This window comes from Panicum virgatum, chromosome 5N, assembly GCF_016808335.1.
Source record: "Panicum virgatum strain AP13 chromosome 5N, P.virgatum_v5, whole genome shotgun sequence".
NCBI lineage: Eukaryota > Viridiplantae > Streptophyta > Magnoliopsida > Poales > Poaceae > Panicum > Panicum virgatum.
In genome coordinates, this window is record NC_053149.1 from 59,165,490 (window position 1) to 59,185,271 (window position 19,782).

General features: G+C 51.2%; 2 protein-coding genes across 2 annotated transcripts; one reads left to right on the top strand and one right to left on the bottom strand.

Moving 5' to 3' along the window:
* The first annotated feature begins 11,484 nt into the window (after positions 1 to 11,484).
* On the top strand, positions 11,485 to 16,909 carry LOC120675002 (putative receptor-like protein kinase At4g00960). The gene is made up of 6 exons (XM_039956094.1): positions 11,485 to 11,730; positions 14,784 to 14,899; positions 15,149 to 15,323; positions 15,770 to 16,239; positions 16,332 to 16,488; positions 16,577 to 16,909. Exons 1-6 carry the CDS (start codon positions 11,485 to 11,487, stop codon positions 16,907 to 16,909), a joined length of 1,497 nt encoding a protein of 498 aa, XP_039812028.1.
* Positions 16,910 to 17,109: 200 nt separating this feature from the next.
* On the bottom strand, positions 17,110 to 18,526 carry LOC120675003 (protein JINGUBANG-like). Its single transcript, XM_039956095.1, has 2 exons — positions 17,775 to 18,526; positions 17,110 to 17,680 (listed from the first exon to the last, which is right to left on the bottom strand). Exons 1-2 carry the CDS (start codon positions 18,524 to 18,526, stop codon positions 17,110 to 17,112), a joined length of 1,323 nt encoding a protein of 440 aa, XP_039812029.1.
* Between the last annotated feature and the right edge of the window lie 1,256 nt (positions 18,527 to 19,782).

The window sequence follows — 19,782 nt, forward strand, 5'->3', positions numbered from 1 at the left end:
TAATGGTTCTTCAGTTGTGCGAAGCCACCCTTTTTTTTGTTTGTCCCTTCGAGGACGCACATTATATTGTTTGCGAAGCGCCACCCCCCTTTTGCGTTTTTGGAGGGACACTAGATTGGCGAAGCCTTAAATTAGTTGCGAAGCGCCACCCCTTTTTTCTTAGGGTGACTGATGACTGCAAGTACGCAATATGTTTGTTCGCCAAGCGCCACCCCCCCTTTTGCGTTCTTGGAGGAGTGGGGCACGTTACATCATTGATCGAGTTCCGAAGGTATTTTGATTGTGGGTCCTTCGGCACTTTTACTCGCTTAGGTGGGCCCTAGCATTCGGCTTTCGCATGATAGGACTTTTCTTTGTAGGGGGCCTTCGTCTCTTTAGCACGCTTAGGCAAGCCTTGCTGGGCCTTCGGCTTTCGCTTGATAGGACTTTTCGTGCCCTCGGCGCTTTGGCGCAGAGGGATTTTTTTTGTAGGGGGCCTTCGGCTCTTTAGCATGCTTAGGCAACCTCTGGGCCTTCGGCTTTCGCTCGATAGGCCTTTTCGTGCCCTCGGCACTTTGGCGCGGAGGGACTTCTAATGCCTTCGGCATTCTGCGCGGAAGGTTTTTTCGACTGGGAAAAATTAAGAACTAAGGTCCAAGGGTGCTACGAGCCGTTAAGCCCCGCGAGCCCTGGGTTCATTTCTCGAAGTGCTTGATCACGCACAACACACCGATGACTCCCCCCTTCGCTGCGACGAAGGGGGATAGACGCTTCGGTGTCTTCTTAAATGCTAGGTTTTTATGGGGACCTTGTTTATATTTCACAAGGGGTTACATAGAGTTGCCGCCTCGTTAAAAACCTCACTCCTTTGACAATCACAACGATTGTGCGAAGGCTTCCCCAGTGAGGAAAAGAGTATGGGCCCTTGAATACATTGTTCAAGCTATTGCTGAATAAGATTACAATTTATTACAAAAATTTCGAGGGAAACTAAACATTGTAGCGTTGAAGCATGTCTTTGTTCCAGGAGTATGGTTCTTCGACTCCTTCATGTGTACGAAGCCTGCAGGCCTCGGGTCTTGCCATCGAAGTGACCAGGAAGGGTCCTTCCCATTTGCTGTGCATTTTTTCCTTGTTGCTTGCTCTTCGGGATGCGATGGAGAACGAGCTCACCCTCTTTGATTTCCCGAGGCCTCACCTTCTTGTTGCGCCACCTTCGGGTTTCCTCCTGGTACCTGCCAAGATTGATTGCTGCTTGTGTTTTGATGGCTTCGATCGCGTCGATCGTTGGCTTGATGTCTTCGTCAGGTGCTTTGGTTCTGTAGGATCCATGTCGAAGTTCTTCTAGTGTCATTGCCTCTTCGCCATAGAGGAGTTTGAAGGGTGTGAATTGTGTTGCGCTTGACTCCGTTGTGTTATGAGACCATATTACTTTTGGTAGCTCATCAACCCACTTGCCCTTCGGCTGTTCTGTGATGTTCTTTTTTATTCCGGAGAAGATGATACCATTTGCTCTTTCGACTACCCCATTTGACTGCGGATGGTACACTGAGGCGAAGCACAGCTTGGTACCTAATTGTTGACAAAACTCTCTAAATGTGGTACAGTCAAACTGTTTGCTATTGTCTACTGTGACTTCTTTGGGTACGCGAAGGTGGCGGCTGTGATATCGCGAAGCGCCTTGGCTTCGATCCACTTTGAGAAGTACTCTACTGCAACTACTGCATATTTGAAGTTGCCCGGAGCTGTTGGCAGGGGATCCACAATATCGATGCCCCACTGCGCGAGGGGCCAAACCGGAGGTATTAGGTGGACTTCTTCTGGCGAGAACTTGCTGTAATGGGAATGCTTCTGACAATTTGGGCAAGTGCGCACGATTTCGTGGGCGTCCGCCACGGTCGAAGGCCAATAAAACCCTTTGCGGAAAGCTTTTCCCACCAGAGCCCTCGTTCCGATGTGCGAAGAGCACATTCCTGCGTGTATTTCTTGCAATGACCGCCTGCCTTCGCCTTGCGAAATGCATTATAGCAGAGGTGCACAAACGCCCTCTCGACACAATGTGTCATTGATGATTGAGTAGCTTCGTGCCCGAAGGGCAAGTCTTTTTTCTTCTTTTTCTTCCTCCGGAACAAAGTGTCCCCGAAGGTAAGCTATTATCGTTGACCTCCAGTCTTTGCTTGAGATTGCATTAACAAATTTTGCTAGCTCTTCGGTACAATTTATTGAGCCGCTTCTGAGTGTTTCAAAAAACACATCCGGAGGCAATGGATCATTTTCTGCTGCGGCCTTTGCCAACACATCTGCCTGTTTGTTATGTATTCTGGGGAAGCTTCGCACACTGAAACCTAAAAAGTATTTTTTCATACTGCGGACTGTTGCTAGATACTTCGCTAGTTCTGGTTTGAGTGCTCTGTATGTTTTGCCAATGTGGTTGGTGATGAGTTCTGTTGACATCCAAAATTGGCAAATACCGAGTTTGCTGGACAATCTGGGCGAACCGATTAGACTGGTCCTATAAACCGGTCAGACCGGTCTAAGCCACTTTGTTAAAATGCCAATTGGACTGCACCATTGCATAGATCTCATTGAGACGATCGAAATGCATATGTAGATCGTCCAATTTGGAGTATGGACAAGGGAGTTATGCCTCTCGGAAGACCTGCACCCCGGTCTGACCGGTCCAGGGCGGTCAGACCGGTCTAGAGACCGGTCAGACCGGTCTGAAACAGCTAATTCGAGTTAGGAGTTGTATTTTGACATGGGATTTGTTAGGGTTACGACTCCTAACGGGTACACACCTCCGCACCCTATATATATGAGGGGTCACGGCCGATTGAGGTAACCCCAATCGAATCAACACATTTACCCTTTACTTTTTATCTCCAAACCCTAGCTTTTCCAACCCCTTGTTGTTCTTCACTCGTCTCTACGGCGTTCGAGGGCGTTCTGGGTGGCCTTCCGACTCCAGGACAACCCTAGATCTGCGAGCTCTGACGGGGTCCCTCCCGAGCTCGTGGTTTTAGGTTTTCGCGGCGTCTCTGCCTCAAGCGGTCTGACCGGTCTGAAGAACTGGTATGACCGGTCCGCACAGGACCTCGCTGGTGAGGATCGTTTATGATCCACACGTGCTAGCACTTTCACGTGTTGACCAGAATTAAGTCAACATACTTTTGGCGGCTCCGCTGAGGAAGAAGAAATCTTTATCGGCAGCCATGGCCGATGATATCGTAGATGCATCTAAGATCGACCCTGAGGACATCATCGATGCTGAGTACGACGACATACCTGAGGAGCGCCGCAAGCAATTCGAGGCCCGACTCAAGAAGGAGCAAGAAGGGGCCACGAGGAGATTGCTTGCATGCTACGAGAGGACTCGGCAAGGCGTGGTCCAGAAGCAAGAATTCATCATGCCGACGTTCCCATCTACAGCGACAAGCAAAGTAAGCACTCCGTCTCCTGATCTGGTTGAACAATTTGTGTCCATCATAGGAGATAGGATTATTGATTCATGCGATTGTACAAATGATCTATTGCGCAATCTTGTCGATCAAGTGCGAGGTTTGGGTGAGGGAGAAGTCTTGGATCATAGTTATTCTATTGAAACCCTTAACCCTAGTTCATCGGCAGCATCTGCATTTATATCACAACCGTTAAATAGTATGCTGCCGAACTATTTCACTGGGCAGTCACCGCCACCACGTTCAGCCCTACCAAATATGGCCGAACCGGTCAGACCGGTCCTACTGACCGGTGTGACGGTGGCCAACCCGGCAACACCAACACCGTTTGCATCAATTCATTGTTTGGCTGCCCCTAGCCGAACGAACGAATTGGCAAATTTTGATTCCTCATATACTACTGTTGCATGCAGTGTGCCGTCTATTTTTCCATGAGGATCGGGTCTCCATCACGGGCTGATTCCTGATGATTGCATAATGATTTGTTAAGGCGTGCACTCGTTGGTTCTGTACAGATGATGTCACAAATTGATCCTATCACGCATCGTCTGACTTCTAACGCACAAGCATCTACAAGTAGAAATTACAAAGCCGATCTTGCAGAAGATCTGGCTAATACAAAAGTTGAAGCTTTAGGCCAAGAGTGCAGATTTAAATGGGCCAAAGAAACTTGTGAGTCACATCAGTCCAATACACATGTTGATTGTGAATCCGATAATTCGAACGATGAGAAAAAGGGAGTTCATGTTGCTGAGCTTGTATGGCCTTCTGAGGCTATACCTTATTCTTGTTCATCACTTAAGCCGATTCAAAACAATCGGCGAGAAGAAGCTCGTTTTACTTTTGATGTTTCTAAGTGTGATCGCATATTTGATGAATTGCATAGAGATGGAAACATCAAGTTGTCTCATGCCATACAACCGCTTGAGGAGTTAAAGCAGCGCGCATATTGCAAGTGGCATAATTCTTTTTCTCATGCGACTAATGATTGCAATATTTTCCGCCGACAAATACAATCGGCCATTAATGAAGGACGATTGGCTTTGCATGAGATGCAAATTGACAAAGTGTCGTTTCCTCGTCATGCCATTGATCTAAACAATGCTATGGTACTCATTCGGCCAGAACAAGCTGAAGGAGCTAAAGGAAAGAATGTGATCATTGGTGAAGAAAGGCCGAAGAATGTCAATGACAAGATTCTGGCCAGGAAAATAGTGCTAGAAAACACTCCAGATGGCAAGGAGTCATTGAAAATTACTTTGAGGGCTTCAAGACCTGGGGGGCAAGCTAGTTCCTCGCAGAACTCAAGTCGGCCTGTCATTCAGGTGCCACCGGTCAGACCGGCCTCTTCGACCGGTCAGACCGGTCATCCCCAGGGCCGACCCAAAATATTCAAGCCCAAGCGCTCAGAAGTGGGATACTTGGAACGTGAATGAATCAAAGGTGCAAGGAGGAGTTGTGAAACAGAAGCTCACCTTTGATCAGTTGCTCAACAAGTACACAAAGGCCATTCCAAAAGATCGGTCGCTAAAAAAGAAACCAAGGTCACCTCTGCATCAAGGCAAACCTGCATATCCTAGAGGAGAATTCAGCAAGCGCAAAGGAGATGTCACCACCTTATTCCCTCCTCAGAAGGTGTATCCTACTATGCCATGGGCGCCGTCGGCATCAGATTCTTCTTGCTCAATGTGGGAGCGCGAAGGGATTTGGATGCGATGCTATCTGATGCCGCATCCACTATCTTACAAGAGAGGAGGAAACTTCAGAAGACCTGTTTTTGACAGGTTAGCACGACCAGTGCATGATCAATCGGGATATCACCGATTAGGTCAGAGGCAACAGCCTACATCGGTCAGACCGGTTACCACTGACCGGTCAGACCGGTCCCACCAGGGACCAGGTCAATTTCGTTCTCAAAGACAGGTGTACCGTGTCAAGGAGAATAAAAAAGAGATACAGTGCACTGCTAATTCAAAGAAGATCAAAGCCGATGGTGTTATGCAAATCGGCAACATCAAGGTGGCTGTCACTGAGTCGGGCACAAGACCGATGGTTCTTGGTAAATCGGTTGATACCTTTGTCCAGAGGCCAATCATGGCTGATGATCATGAGGCCAACAGCAGCACTACAACATCAAAGTACTTTCAACCAAGGTGTTGTCCGTCAGGGTTGACTCGTACTCAAAAGAGGAAGCTACAACGTCTACGATGTCACGAGGCGAGGGGACATGAGGTCGAAAAGCTGAAGGCTGGTCAACTAAACAAATGCAGGACCATCATCCCTCAGAGTAAGGTGTGGCGGGTCATGTTAGCTGACCAGCTAGCAGGACCGGTCGGACCGCCTTTACCTACCGGTCTGACCGGTACAGTCGACCGGTCTGACCGCCCTGACCAACCGGTCCAGCCTGTAGTTGAGCAGAAAGCTGAATCAAGAGCGCCCGTTTCGGCTCCTTGCAATGAAGAAACATCAGTATCACCTTCAGTACAAGATGGTGAGGAGCTAGTGGATCATGAAGCTACGCCAAGAAAGCACCAACGTGGAGCTCAACGAGACTTTAGTGCTGGGGGGGGTAGAAAATAGACAAATGGTAATTTACCTCATGAAGTTTTTATTCAATAGATCAGTTTGCAAAGGGTTCTCAAGACTTTGATTATGTTTTGAAGTATTGAACTGGTTCAAAATTTGATATTAGCAAATAAAGCCGAATTAGAAGTTTTTCAATTCGAGCTAGAAAGCTTGCAAACTATCACTGAGGAAAAATGTAGAGATACTTTAAATCAATAAGCATCAGATCATCATGCTCAAAATATATTTTCATGCTAAAGACCGATGTTTATTTATTTATGCATGGGGGCACATCATGAACAAACCGGTCTAAATACTATTGACACTAATCTGACCGGTTGGGCTGCTACTTCGGCTATTGAGATTTCATAACTTATTGAGGCCGAGGTTAGTAGTTAAAAAGTTTGTTGTTGGACATTTGCATAATCCAAGACATGTTGGAAGACAAGATGAAGACAAATCAGAAAGGTTCAAGGGTAATCCGGCTATCATCCAATCAAGATATTGCGGCGACCGATTGACTTTATAGCAATTCGATCATGTTATACGTCCACAACAGTTTACAAGTGTGAGAGTGATTTTAATTGGTGTTTCAAGAATTCGCAGCCGAGGTAATATGTACTCAGGCTTGGTTCAGTCACACAAGATGCATTAATGGCTTGGAGCAGAACTGAAGTAAAGATATTGAGCAGAATCAATTGATATGGCCGATATACAATATCGCCCTTGAAAACAAGACATGATTGGCACAGGTGCTTCTCATTGTTTCAGTGCAATTTTCGTCTTTGAGAGATGTTTCTTGGTACGCAAGTTTTACCAAGAAACAGAGGGGCATATGTTGACATCCAAAATTGGCAAATACCGAGTTTGCTGGACAATCTGGGCGAACCGGTCAGACTGGTCCTATAAACCAGTCAGACCAGTCTAGGGAACTTTGTCAAAATGCCAATTGGACTGCACCATTGCATAGATCTCGTCAAGATGATTGAAATGCATATGTAGATCGTCCAATTTGGAGTCCAGATGAGGGAGTTATGCCTCCCGGAAGACCCGCACCCCGGTCTGACTGGTCAGACCGGTCCAGGGCGGTAAGACCGGTCCGAAACAGCCAATCCGAGTTAGGAGTTATATTTTGAAATGGGATTTGTTAGGGTTACGACTCCTAACGGGTACAGACCTCCGCACCCTATATATATGAATGGCCACGGCCGATTGAGGTAACCCCAATCGAATCAACACATTTACCCTTTACTTTTTATCTCCAAACCCTAGCTTTTCCAACCCCTTGCTGTTCGTTCTGGGTGGCCTGCCGACTCCAGGACAACCCTAGATCTGCGAGCTCCGACGAGGTCCCTCCCAAGCTCATGGTTTTAGGTTTTCGCGGCGTCTCTGCCTCAAGCGGTCTGACCGGTCTGAAGAACCGGTCTGACCGGTCCTTCAGACCAGTCAGACCGCGCACAGGACCTCGCTGGTGAGGATCGTTTGCGATCCACGCGTGCTAGCGCTTTCGTGTGTTGACCAGAATTGCGTCAACAAGTTCGGAGTCGGACTTGATAGACAGCCTCCTCGCCCTGAGTGCTCGTGCTTTGCAAAGGCCTAGAAGCAAGCCTTCATATTCGGTGACATTGTTTGTGCATCCTGGAAAATCCAGCCTTGCTGCATACTTAAGTTGTGTTCCCAAAGGTGCTGTGAGAATTGCTGAAGCACCTGAGCCGTCCTTGCAATAGGCTCCGTCACATTCTAGCTGCCAAATTGCTTCAATGACCGGAGGGCTCTGCGAAGGTGCTGATGGTGTCCAGTCAGCAATGAAGTCTGCCAAGACCTGAGACTTGATTGCGCTTCGCGGAATAAAATCAATGGTGTGCGATGCCAACTGTGTTGCCCATTTTCCAATTCTTTCTGAGGCTTCTCTATTCTCAAACATATCCCGAAGGGGGGAAAATGTAGAGACCTTGATCCTGCAACTCTGAAAATAATGGCGAAACTTCCTGGTTGCCATTACCACTACATAGGCCATCTTTTCCATTTCAGAGTACAACAACTTCGATCCGTTTAAGGCTTCGGATACGAAGTAGATTGGTAACTGTTTCAAACTGCCTTCAACCATTCTCTTTTCAACTAATGCTGCGCTCACTGCGGAGCTTGAAGTTGCAATATACAATAGGAGGTCTGCCCCAGGCGAAGGGCTTGTCATTACGGTGAGGTTTTCCATATACTGTTTCAGATCTTCGAAAGCCTTGTCTTGCTCAATGCCCCAGTGAAAATTTTCTGTGCCCTTCAGCACCTTGAAGAAAGGGAGTGACTTTTCTGCGGACCGCGAGATGAATCTGGTCAGCGAAGCCAGACGGCCTGTTAATTTCTGTACCTCCTTTTTGGTCGAAGGTGGTCTCATTCTTCTAATGGCTTCGATCTTTACTGGATTTGCATCGATGCCTCTCTCAGTGATCATTCATCCTAAAAGTTTTCCTCTTCTGACTCCGAAGACACACTTTTCTGGGTTCAATTTGAGCCCATGCTTGCGAAGGTTGGCAAATGTTTCTCGAAGGTCTGAAATGTGGTCTTCGCGCTTTTTACTTCGCACGATGACATCGTCGACGTATGCGGAGATGTTCCTGTCTAGCTGGGACCATTGCGTTGCGAAGCCCCTCGGGCATTCTTACATAGCAGTAAGTGCCGAAGGGAGTAGTGAAATTGGTCTTCTCCTCATCTGACTTCTTCATGAAGATTTGATGGTAGCCGGAAAAGCAATCTAACATGCTTAACATTTCTGACCCTGCCGCTGCATCTACTAAGGTGTCAATGCGAGGCAAAGGGAACTCATCCTTCGGGCAGAACTTGTTTGGGGTTGTGAAGTTAATGCACATTCTCCAACTTCCATTCTTCTTCGGGACCAACCATTCTAGGTATTGCACTTCGCAGATTACGCCCGCATCGAGCAGTTTCTGGACTTCGCTTTGAGTGGCTTTTTTGCGGTCTTCGGACATAGTGCGAAGACGCTGCTTCCGGGGCTTAACCTTCGGGTCCACTCTCAGCTCATGCTCCATGACTTCTCGACTGACTCCTCGCAGGTCCAAAGATGACCATGCAAAGACATCTTGGTTGTTTCTCAAGAACTGGATCAACCTAGCCTCATCGGCTTCCTCTAGACCCCTGCCTATCGTTACTGTGCGATCCGGAACATCTTCGCAGAGCAGAACTTTTTTGATGTGTTTAGCTGGCAAAACCCCTTCTTTGTCGTGTTGCTCAAAATTGGGTGGCTTCGCTTCCTTTTCTTCGTCCTCATTGTTAGCAGCTTCGATTGCATGCACATTTTTCATGGCGCATGATGCATTGTCTTCGCATCTTCTAGCTTCTTCTTGATTGCCGAGGATCGTGATGACTCCTCCGGTTGTTGGGATTTTCATGCATAAGTAAGCTTGGTTGATGACTGCTGCGAACTTGATGATGTTGTTGCGGCCGAAGATGGCGTTGTATGGGTAGGCAATGTCTACCACATCAAAGGTTATGAGCTCTGTTCTCACGTTCAACTCTATTTTGCCGAGGGCTTCGATTCTTTTGCCCCCGAAGCCAATAAGCGGGTACTGAGACTTGTGCAGGTCCTTCTCTGTAAACCCCATCTTCACGAAGCATTGCCAAGTGAGAACATCTGCGGAGCTGCCGTTGTCAACAAGGATCCGGCCTACGTCGTTTCCCGCGAAGTGTACAGAGTCTATTCAGGGTGTTCGGCCTGCGACGCTCGAGGAACTCTCCGCACGGGCCAAGACTTAAGCCTGCAATCGCAGCATAGATGATACTCTTCTCCGCTACATCTGGAGCCCTTGTGCGAAGACTGTCGAGAAGGTGCAAGTACTCTTGCAGTGTGGATTCTTCTTTCTTCAGGTTATGGAAATCACATGAGTTGACTTCTTCGGGCTTCGGCGCTCTGAAGGCAGAGGTGAGCTCTCTTCGGAGCAGGTCCCAGGTGTGGATGTGGCCGCCTGGGAGGTTGGAGTACCAATGCTAAGCGAGGCCCTTGAGTGAAAGGACGAATGATTTGACGTTGCATGTAGGTCCTCCTCCTGATGCTTCGATGGCCGCTTCGTACTTGAATAGGAAGTTTTTTGGGTCAGAGTCTCCGTCGAATTGCGGGAGGATAGTGGGGTTGAAGCGTGGAGGCCACGGGAGCTCTTCGAACTCTGCCGAGAGGGGTGTGGTGAGGCCTCGCTGCGGACAAAGCTTATGCTGCATCACGTACTCTCCTTCCTCTTCGTTAGAATATTTCCCTTCTTCGATGAGAATGGGCTATTGGAGAAGCCTGTGCGGCTGAGGCGCCTGCTGCACAGTCTTAGGGGCTTGGCGAGGAGGCTTCATCATTATCAGGCGATCTTGGATGGACTGCCACATTGCCTTGCAGCGAAGCTCTTCTTCTTTTAGCTTGTTGAGTTGTTCCTCTAGCTCTTCGGCAGTGAGCTCATGTCATTTTCCCTTGGATCTTGTTGCTACCAGCGCATTTGATGTGCCAGCTTGAGCTTGCTGTGCATGGCGAAGATGCTCGGTGAGGTGTGCGTCAATTCTCTTCATGGCCAGGATGTCTTTAGCGGAGATGCCGAGGTTGTGGAGGTCGACCTCGAATTTCCCATCGGTAAGGTCTTCGATTTCATGGTCTTCGCCTTGGTCTTCGTTGTTGTTTGTTGGGACGAGGGTGTTGTCGGTCGAAGGTGGGACTTCAGCCGAGGCGTTTGCCTTCGAAGCGCCAGGGTTTGGTTTCCTCTTCGCCGCCATGTGGTCGTGTCAGGACGAATCGCGGGTGAGCGCCAAAACTGTTCGTGTAGGATACCCTTCGGGACGAAGAGATCGCAACAGCACGGTTCGGCGAGGGCGAAGCCTCGGGAGAGAAGTGACAACCACAAGAACAGCACGAAAATCAACGCAACAACGTAATTGCTCTGTATTCACTCTCTTCTGTATAGTTACACGGTGGGGGGTATTTATAGCCTAACGGTTCACCTACCCTTTGGCTAAAATCCCTTTACTACCCCCTAACTGGCAGCATCTAAGAATATTCCTAGGGTAATCTCGTAATGTTACAACGATCGATACGATGTAGTGGAATTATAGATGGACATCACATTACGCATAGACTTTTGACAGTGGGCCTGCCTTTCTTCGCGCCCCTTCGCGACCAATGTCTTCGCTGCCTCATCGAAGGGGCTCTCGAGGCCACTTCGCCGTGCGTCCCTTCGCTAGGGCGTGCAGCCTCTTTGCTTCCCTTCGGACGGGAATTGCTTGCGCTCTCCTCCCTTCGCTCCAGGACCTTCGGGAGCGCTCTCTTTGTCTTAGCAGTTCGCTTCGTCATTTCGCTCCGCTTCCTTGCTCACAGCTGTCCGCCTTCAGCGCCAGGCGAAGGTGGCGTCCCTAACACCGCCACGCCTCCATCTGGCTTGACGTCTACGTCGCCTACGCGGACAACAATGTGTCGACTCCCCGCGAGGAAGACTACCGCATGGTCGCCCACGACACACGCATGGTCGCCTACCTGGCCGGCTACTTGCGGGCGTACAGCCCGCTGATGGCCCGCCTGGTGGTGCGCGAGGCGGGTAGCGGGCCGCCGCCGTTCTTCGCAACCGGCGAGGTGGAGTACGCCAGGGACGATCCCAACGGGACCATGTACGGGATGGTGCAGTGCATGAGGGACGTCACGGCGGCGGACTGCGGCCAAAGCCTGCAGGGCCTCGGTGCCGCGGCTACCGTGCGGCCCCGGGAACCAGGGAGGCGTCGTGTGTCACAGCCCAGAGAAAAAAAAACTCCATCGCCGGGCACGCCCGTCAGCCGCCCCTTCCCTCCCTGCTCTCTGTTTTGTTCGGCGCGCCGCACACACGCGTCGTCCCACCGCCGGCCATCCTGGGGACACGCGCCGGCCATCCTCGGGCACCGTGCGCGCGTCCTTATCCGTGCCGAGTCCACCCCCTCACCCTCTCTCCTTATCCGCGCCCGACCGGCCCCCGCTCCTCAAACCCTAGCCCCAAACCACCATGGCCGCCGCCCCCGAGCTTCGTCACCGCCGCGATTCGCCGCCGCCGGTGAGGTGCTCCCCAATCTAGTGCGCGCACCACCTAGCCCTCCCCATCCTCGACCGGTTTGGGCCCTCACCCGGCCTCCTCCCGCTCCCTGATGGGCTCTCGGCGGAGCTCGCCGTCCGCCGCCGCCCAACGCTGCCGCACCGGCCGTTCGTCGCCGTTCCCCGCCGTCCGAATTGCCGGTGAGGCTCGCCGCCTCCTCCTCATCCCCGTGCGCGCCTCCCCTAGCCCGCTCCGGCCCTGCCTCCGCCGTACCGCCGTTCACCGGCGCCGCCGCGTTGCGCACATCGCGCCGCGCGCGCGCACGCCCCGGGTCAAGGCCGCCCAGCCTGTCTCGACCTGGGTGGGGCACCTGCCCGTGGGGCCCACCTGTCGGCCTCTGGCCTGACGGGTGTGGCCGGATCCGGGTGCACCTAGCAATTTTGCTAGGGTTTCATTAGGTTTTATTTGTCTGTAATATTGTAAAATACATAGAAATTCGTGTATAGCTCAAAAAAATATGAAACTTGTTTTGCTGGATTCCTCTAGCTTAGATCTACTCAAGAAAAATATTGCTTTGCATGTTACTTTGCTGTAGATTTATCTATAGTTTTATCTTGCAAAAGTGAGTTTAATGCTTATTTATTAGTGTATTGCTTTAAAAATTTCAAACTAAATTTTGTTAGACTCCTTGTGAGGTGTAGTTTTCAGTGGTGCAACTTGTTCACATGCTTCCTTGCTGTTTATCAAAGTTTTAGCTTGTTTTCCTATGCTTTATCTCAAAAGGGTTTAATATAGAATTTTCTTGCTGAAAAGTGAGAAATTAGTAAAACCAGTTTTGGTAGCTTTGTTTTCATGTCTAGTATCTAAGATAATTTTCTTGGATTTGTTTAGTTAAGTTTGAATGCATTTTCTGATTTACCTTTTTTAGAGTGGTTGGAAACTAATATATTTGTGATTAATTATAGTTAAATACTTTTGCTACAAAACCAATTTTCATGAGTTCCTTGCAATGTTCTCGGCATGCTCAAATTATTTCATGATTTATGCTTATTGTTTAGTTCATTTCTTAATTCTTGCATCGCATTCATGCATTATAATGACCGAACCGTCGGAGGTCGAACCCGTGGAGCACACCGAGTCCGTGGAGCCTGAACCCGGAATCCCGTTCATGGTCGAGCCTGAAGTTAACCCAGGCAAGCAGCTAAGCATATTCCTTGCACCTGTCTAATCTGATTTAGTTTAGCTATTCCACCTGAGTATTGTTGGGATATATATGTATAGTATGTATGTACTGCATTTTTGTACCTATCTTTATGCATAGTCCTTCCTTGATTTGTTATTCTTGTTCTTGGCACTAGTTAGTTAGTTAATTACTTAACTTGACTAGATGCTTAGCCCTGGTTAGAATACTTATATTGCTCGCTAGACATGAATGGTTTGGAGGATTACTTTTACCGGTTACCCTTGATCGCACTAGTTCGGTTGGGTTGTTAAGAGTTTGGTAGTATCGAGATTCGAGCGGAATGGTAGGGCCTAGAGAATGAAATCACATGGGCATAGTCTGCTTGGATCGATTAAGGACCGAGTGGATGACGTCGGTTTTGAGCACCTTTCCGTGCTACCACATATCCAATATAATGGTACGGATGAGCCAATTACCTTCTTTGACTTGATCATTGGGGCCCGGTCCCAGATACGTGGCCAAAGGCTATGCAGGGAGGCTTAGTGTGTCCCCGGGTGGAACTATGTGTAGGAAAGTTTAGAGATGTCCCCGATGGAACTAAGTCTCCACGCGCAAGCTGGGCGTACCCTCAACGGTTGAGCCTTGTTGGGAACGGTTGACGCGAGTACCCCCTTATCCAACTTTGGCCGGTTGGGTGAGTCGCATGGTCCTTGCGTCATGTGGGTAAAGTAGTACACCCTTGCAAGGTTATAATCAATTCGAATTGCCGCGCTCTCGGTTATGAGCAAGCTCTTTATCCCATGAACTCCTCGTAGAATTTCGATTATGGCGGGAATGGTTCATGTTACAGCTATGATCAGTTATAGATTATATTAATCTCTTAATCAACTAAAATTGTTTGGGGTTGGACAAGATTAATTAATTCTGATAGGTGATAGTGTAGGGAGCTAATGCTTATGCAATAAATACTTAACCTTAAATCTTTTACTTGAGCCATTGCATGATCCTTGTTTATTTAATCGCGTAAGTCTTGCGAGTACCTTTTGTACTCATGTTGCTTTCTAAACCTAGTTGCAGGTGAGCCGGAAGTGGTGTTCGGCCACTTCTACCCCGCTGATCCAGGTGCGGGGGAAGAGTAGGTCGTGGTGGCTGTAATGATGTCCTTGAGCAAGGCATTATTACTTTATAAGTCCTTATCGTAATCGAGCTCCGTGAGAGTATGTAAATACAATTAACTTTAAGTTTCCGTTTAATATGACTATCGTGAGCCCAAGGCTTGTAAAGGAAGTTTGAACCCACCTATATCGAATTTGTAATATTAAGTGTGTAAAACTGCTTTTTGTGGATCATCGGCAATGTACGTGCTTGTATAACGGTACGTGTGCTTAATCCTGGGCATGTGGCAAACACGTACCGGGACTACCGGATTTGCGGTCGTTTTAGGCGAATTGTGTTGATTAAGTGCCTCTAAGGTGTGGATTAACACGTGGCGTGTCGAGAGACGGACACAAATTAACTCTCATTTTAAGAGATTAATCAATAATTTCTACTTAAAACGAGTGCAAATTGGGCGGTTCTCACATCGTGCTGGCCTACAACTGCTTCCTGAGGATCCAGGTGTACACCTACTACGACCCGGCGCTCGACGCGCCGCCTGGACTCTGGAGGCAGGCAAGGCATGCTGAAAATTTTCCGCGCGTTGACGCTTGACTTCTCGTGCCTGACCCGTCATCTGTTGCCTGTTGGTGCGAAATGAACACGCCGCGGCCAGACCTTTCCGTATATTTGTATAAATATACAATGTTGGTGTGAACACATGCAGGAAGGAAGAGTCCAAGAACAAGAAGCGCCATGGTTGCAGTTGTGGTTCCACTCGGAACGCTGCTCCTGCTGGCGTTAGTGCTGACTGGCGTTTACCTGCGAAGGCGAAAAGGTCTCAAAGTCGAGCGCTCCACAGCGAGGAGAAGGGCCAGGGACGACGACCGCAGCACGAGCTACGTTCACCCGGAGAAGTTCACGCTGCGGGTGCTGAGGGCGGCAACCGGCAACTTCGCTGTGGAAAATAAGCTGGGAGAGGGAGGATTTGGAGAAGTTTTCAAGGTACTGTCACTGTCAGTCTTTCGCTCGAGAAACAAGAATCATCCGCTATCATTTAGTGAGCTCTTTTACAGCACATAATAATACCACTTAGTAGCAGTGGCGAATATAGAATTTCTAATTAGGATGGTCTAATAAACTTTTTTTAGATATTTTAGTGAATAAATTAATTTAATCTTATAAAAAATATAATTTCTAACTTTTTGTTTTCTCAATTCACTATCAATTATTGTACATTAGTAGCTATTTTTCTGTGAGTAATAAATAAGAATATATATGAGAGAAAAATAAAAATATGAGTGCTTGGGCCAAATCTTAGGGTAGGCCGGAGCCCACCCGGCCCACCCCTAGATACGTCCCTGCTTGCGGTACTGACACGAAGCAAGAAACGTAGCATTTTCTGACTGATGGCTAACCGCTAACATCACATGCTACTTGTATGTTCTCAGGGCATTCTTCAGGATGGGCAGGCCGTCGCGGTGAAGAGGCTCTCCCAGGGCTTCCACGAGCTGAAAAACGAGCTGATCCTCGCCAGCAAGCTGAAGCACAGGAACCTCGTGCAGCTTCTCGGGGTCTGCCTGGAGGAGACGGAGAAGCTCATCGTGTACGAGTACCTGCCGAACCGGAGCCTGGACGACGCCCTCTTCGGCACGCGCGCAGCAGCCACAGATGCAGGGAGACGGCAGCAGCGGCAAGCTGCGCTGGACTGGAGCAGGAGATACGCGATCATCCGCGGGATCGCGCGCGGCCTGCTGTACCTCCACGAGGAGTCCCAGCTGCGGATCGTCCACCGTGACCTCAAGCCCAGCAACGTCCTCCTGGACTCGGACCTGAGCCCCAAGATCTCGGATTTCGGCCTGGCCAGGCCGTTCTGGGGAGACGAGACCAGGGAGGTGACGAAGCGACCGGTTGGGACACTGTAAGTGCCGTGCCGTGGTAACAGCAGCCTGACAGGCCATTGTAGCAAGCCCTCTGCTACCTGCAATTCACTTGCATGTTCGCTGCCTGCAGTGGGTACATGTTGTCGCCGGAGTACGCGTACTACGGGCACGTCTCGACCAAATCGGACATGTTCGGCTTCGGGGTGATCGTCCTCGAGATCGTCACCGGTCGGAGGAGCACCAGCGCATGCGCTGAAGAAGATGGCTGCAGCAATCTGCTGAGCTACGTGGTAACCACCGGCTCGATCGCCAGAATCGTCCACCGTGTTTCTTTTTTTCCTACAGTGTCTTAGCTGCTGCTGCCTGCTGCTGCAGGTGTGGGAGAAGTGGAGGCGCGGGTCGGTGGCGGACGTCGTGGACACGTCGCTGGGCGGCCGGTACGCCCGGGCCGAGGCGCTCGCCTGCGCGCAGGTCGGGCTCCTGTGCGTGCAGAAGGACCCCGGCTCCAGGCCCGACGCGTCGGCCGTCGTCCTCATGCTGGACGGCCAGTCCGCGATCCAGCAGAGGCCCTCCCGGCCGGTGTTCTGCGACGCGTCCGCGTGCGCCGCCGCCCGCGGAGGTGGAGTGCGTCGTTACGGGCGTCGTCTCGCGGCTGATCCTCCTGTCTCGGAGAACGGCGTCACGGTTTCGGATCTCCAGCCGAGGTAGCAGACTGAGACGGCACTGCACAGTTCATGGCTGCTGCGGACAAGTGCGGTAGACTCGCACCGTCAGAAATATAAAACTGAGACGACTGACTTTATTATTGCACACGAGAAAGATTACAGAATGGAGATTACATGGCGCGCCTTGGAGGCAGGCAATGCATGGACGATTGAGCATGCGGCGGTAGCCCTGCTTGGCATCTGTCACCCACGGCTGGTGTGCCTCCGCTTCACCACCCACGACGGCGACGGCACCGGCGTCGGCCCTACGAACTCCATCTTCTTGCTGTCCTCCAAATCGTTCCTTGCTGGGATGGCGTCGCCGTCGGCATTCCCAGCCATTATCTCGGCCTGTGCGCCCCCCTCGCCGTCATCGTCGTCGTCGTCCTCCTCCTCCTCCTTCGCCACCACCCGTATCCTCCACACCTTGACGCTCTTGTCCAGCCCCGCGCTGTACACCACCATGCCGCGGCCCTCCACCTCACTGCCTTCGCCGTCGCCCACGGTCAGGCACCGCACCGGGCCCCGGTGGCCCTCGATCACGGCCAGGCACGTGTGCGTCGCGCCGCCGCCCGTCCCCTCCCGCCTCCACACGCGCATGGTCGCGTCCTCCGAGCCGCTCACGACCACCCGTCCGCCGCAGCCGCCGGAGGCCAGGCAGTAGACCGCCAGGCGGTGGCCCTTGAGGTACCCCGCGTGCACCGGCCGGCCCACGGTGGCCTTCTTGTCCCACACGTTGACGTAGCCGTCGGACGAGCCGGCGTACAGGAAGTAACTGCGCGTGGCTCCGGAGGCCGCGTGGCAGAGCGTGAGCGCGTTCACCGGGGACAGCTCGGACCCGGAGCGGAGCACGACGATGAGGGCGCCACATCTTGACGGTGCCGTCGCTGGAGCCCGTGAAGACGCACCCGTCGGCCTCGTTTACGACCATGGCGTTGATCGGCCCGTCATGCGCGGCGAAGGAGTCGGTGCAGGCGCCGTCGGAGAGCTTCCACGCCTTGACGGTGCGGTCGTGGGAGGCGGTGTACAGGAGGCCCGCGGCGGCGTGGAGGACGAGGCAGGAGACGGTGTCGCGGTGGTGGTGCGGCGGGCGCTTCTTGCCGAAGCAGAGGACGGAGAGGCGGCCGTTGGCCGGGAGGGTGGCCGCCTTCTTGGCGCGGACGTGGGGCTCACTGGTGGCGGCGGCGCGGACGGTCCAGACCCGGACGTTGTGGCCACGGCCGTGGGACGTGACGAGCGTGTGCCCGCACGCGGCGAGCGCCTGGACGCGGCCGCGGCCCACGTCGAGGTAGCCGCGGTCGCAGCACTCGGGCGCCGCCCACGCGCGGACCCGGCCGCTGTCGGAGGCCGCGAACAGGACGCCGCGGGCGACGGCCAGCGCGTGCACGTCGCTCTCCAGTCGGTGCAGCGCGGCGAGGCAGTGGTAGATGGCGCCGGGCGAGGGCGGGAACCTGTGGCGGCCGTGCAGCGGCGACTGCGCCCAGGGCGAGCAGCGGCCGCTCATGGGCACGGACGACATGGTGAAGCGCGCGTGGTACTGGTGCAGGGGCGTGCGCGTGCCCGGGCTCGACGTGCGGTCCTCCTCGATGGAGCTGAAGCTCCTGCGGCGGCCGAAGTTCATGGCGATCGATCGAGCAAGCTGCTTGCTACCCTGCCGCGTCGTCGTCCCGGCTACGACTAGCTACGAGCGGTGAATTGAAGGAGGCACAAGCATCAGGGGACGCGTATAAATTGACACCACGGCGGAACAGCCGGGGCCCGGGGCATGCAGGATCGGAGCTTTGGCGGCTCCTACGGTACGTGCGTGCAGTGGTCGCGCGTCTACGATGAGCACGCCGGCCGGGGCCGCCGGAAGTCGAGGACGATCTCTTGTCTTTAGGGAGAAGTTATGGCTTGTGCTTCGCCTGTCCTCTTGCCGAGGCTGCTAGCGTTCAGACTTCAGAGTGCTTACACTGACGATATTACATAAATAAAGGAGTTCTCGAGCTCTTGATTGCCCACTTTGGCGGTTTGAACACGTACTACTATCACGAAGTAAGTTGGTATAGAAGACAACACCGAGTTGATTAACCTCAGCCTTCCAGCCTTGTTTAGCAATCTTCCTTTCCAAGCTGCCAACTTGCCACCCATCTTATCAATCAAAGGTTGGATGTCAACTCTTCTGAATGCTCTAACATTCAGTGGTAACCCGATGTATTTGCAGGGAAAAGATTTAGGTGGGCATTGGAAAGCTTCCATAATGTGTTGCAGATCAAGCCCCTCACATCTTATAGGGTAGACTTCACTTTTCTTAGTGTTGGTTATCAGCCCAGACGCCATTCCGAAAACTTCAGAAAAATTGCAGCATCATCGGCAAACAAACTAATTCTGAGCTTATCATTCCTGTTGCAAATAGGTGACAGCATTCCCTGTTCAGTACTCTATTCAACATTAGCTGCAAAAGGTTCCAATAATAGGATAAACAGCATCGGGATAACGGGTCCCCTTGTCGGAGTCCTGTTTTGTGCTTGAACCACTTCCCTCTCACCCCATTCACTAACACAGCCGATGATACTTGCCCAACAATGTTGAAACACATGTTGTGGCGGGGTTTTTTCCTCATCATCAATGGATGGCTAATAACTTTCTTTTATGTTGCAAATGGTGATTGTCTATGTTATAGACATTTATTTTCTATGTTGCAAACGTTACCCTTTGATGTTGCGATGAACTAATGGAGCGTCCGATGGGAAGTTTTTCCGGTGGATATCTGGGCGCTAGCAGCACCGATGAGCTAAAACATTTTAGCTTGTTAAATACGACAACTTTATTCTACACCTTTGGTATTGCGGCTACTTTACAGCAAGTTTTCAAAATACCAACCAAACTGATATGAAT

What these genes read in the sequence shown, in the direction of transcription:
- LOC120675002 (XM_039956094.1), top strand. Translation starts at nt 11,485, where the DNA reads ATGGTCGCCCACGACACACGCATGGTCGCCTACCTGGCCGGCTACTTG. An exon ending in GCCTCGGTGCCGCGGCTACC is followed by an intron (nt 11,731 to 14,783) that starts GTGCGGCCCCGG and finishes ACTTAAAACGAG; the next exon opens with TGCAAATTGGGCGGTTCTCA. An exon ending in GCAGCAATCTGCTGAGCTAC is followed by an intron (nt 16,489 to 16,576) that starts GTGGTAACCACC and finishes CTGCTGCTGCAG; the next exon opens with GTGTGGGAGAAGTGGAGGCG.
- LOC120675003 (XM_039956095.1), bottom strand. Translation starts at nt 18,526, where the DNA reads ATGAACTTCGGCCGCCGCAGGAGCTTCAGCTCCATCGAGGAGGACCGC. An exon ending in AGCGACGGCACCGTCAAGAT is followed by an intron (nt 17,681 to 17,774) that starts GTGGCGCCCTCA and finishes AGCCACGCGCAG; the next exon opens with TTACTTCCTGTACGCCGGCT.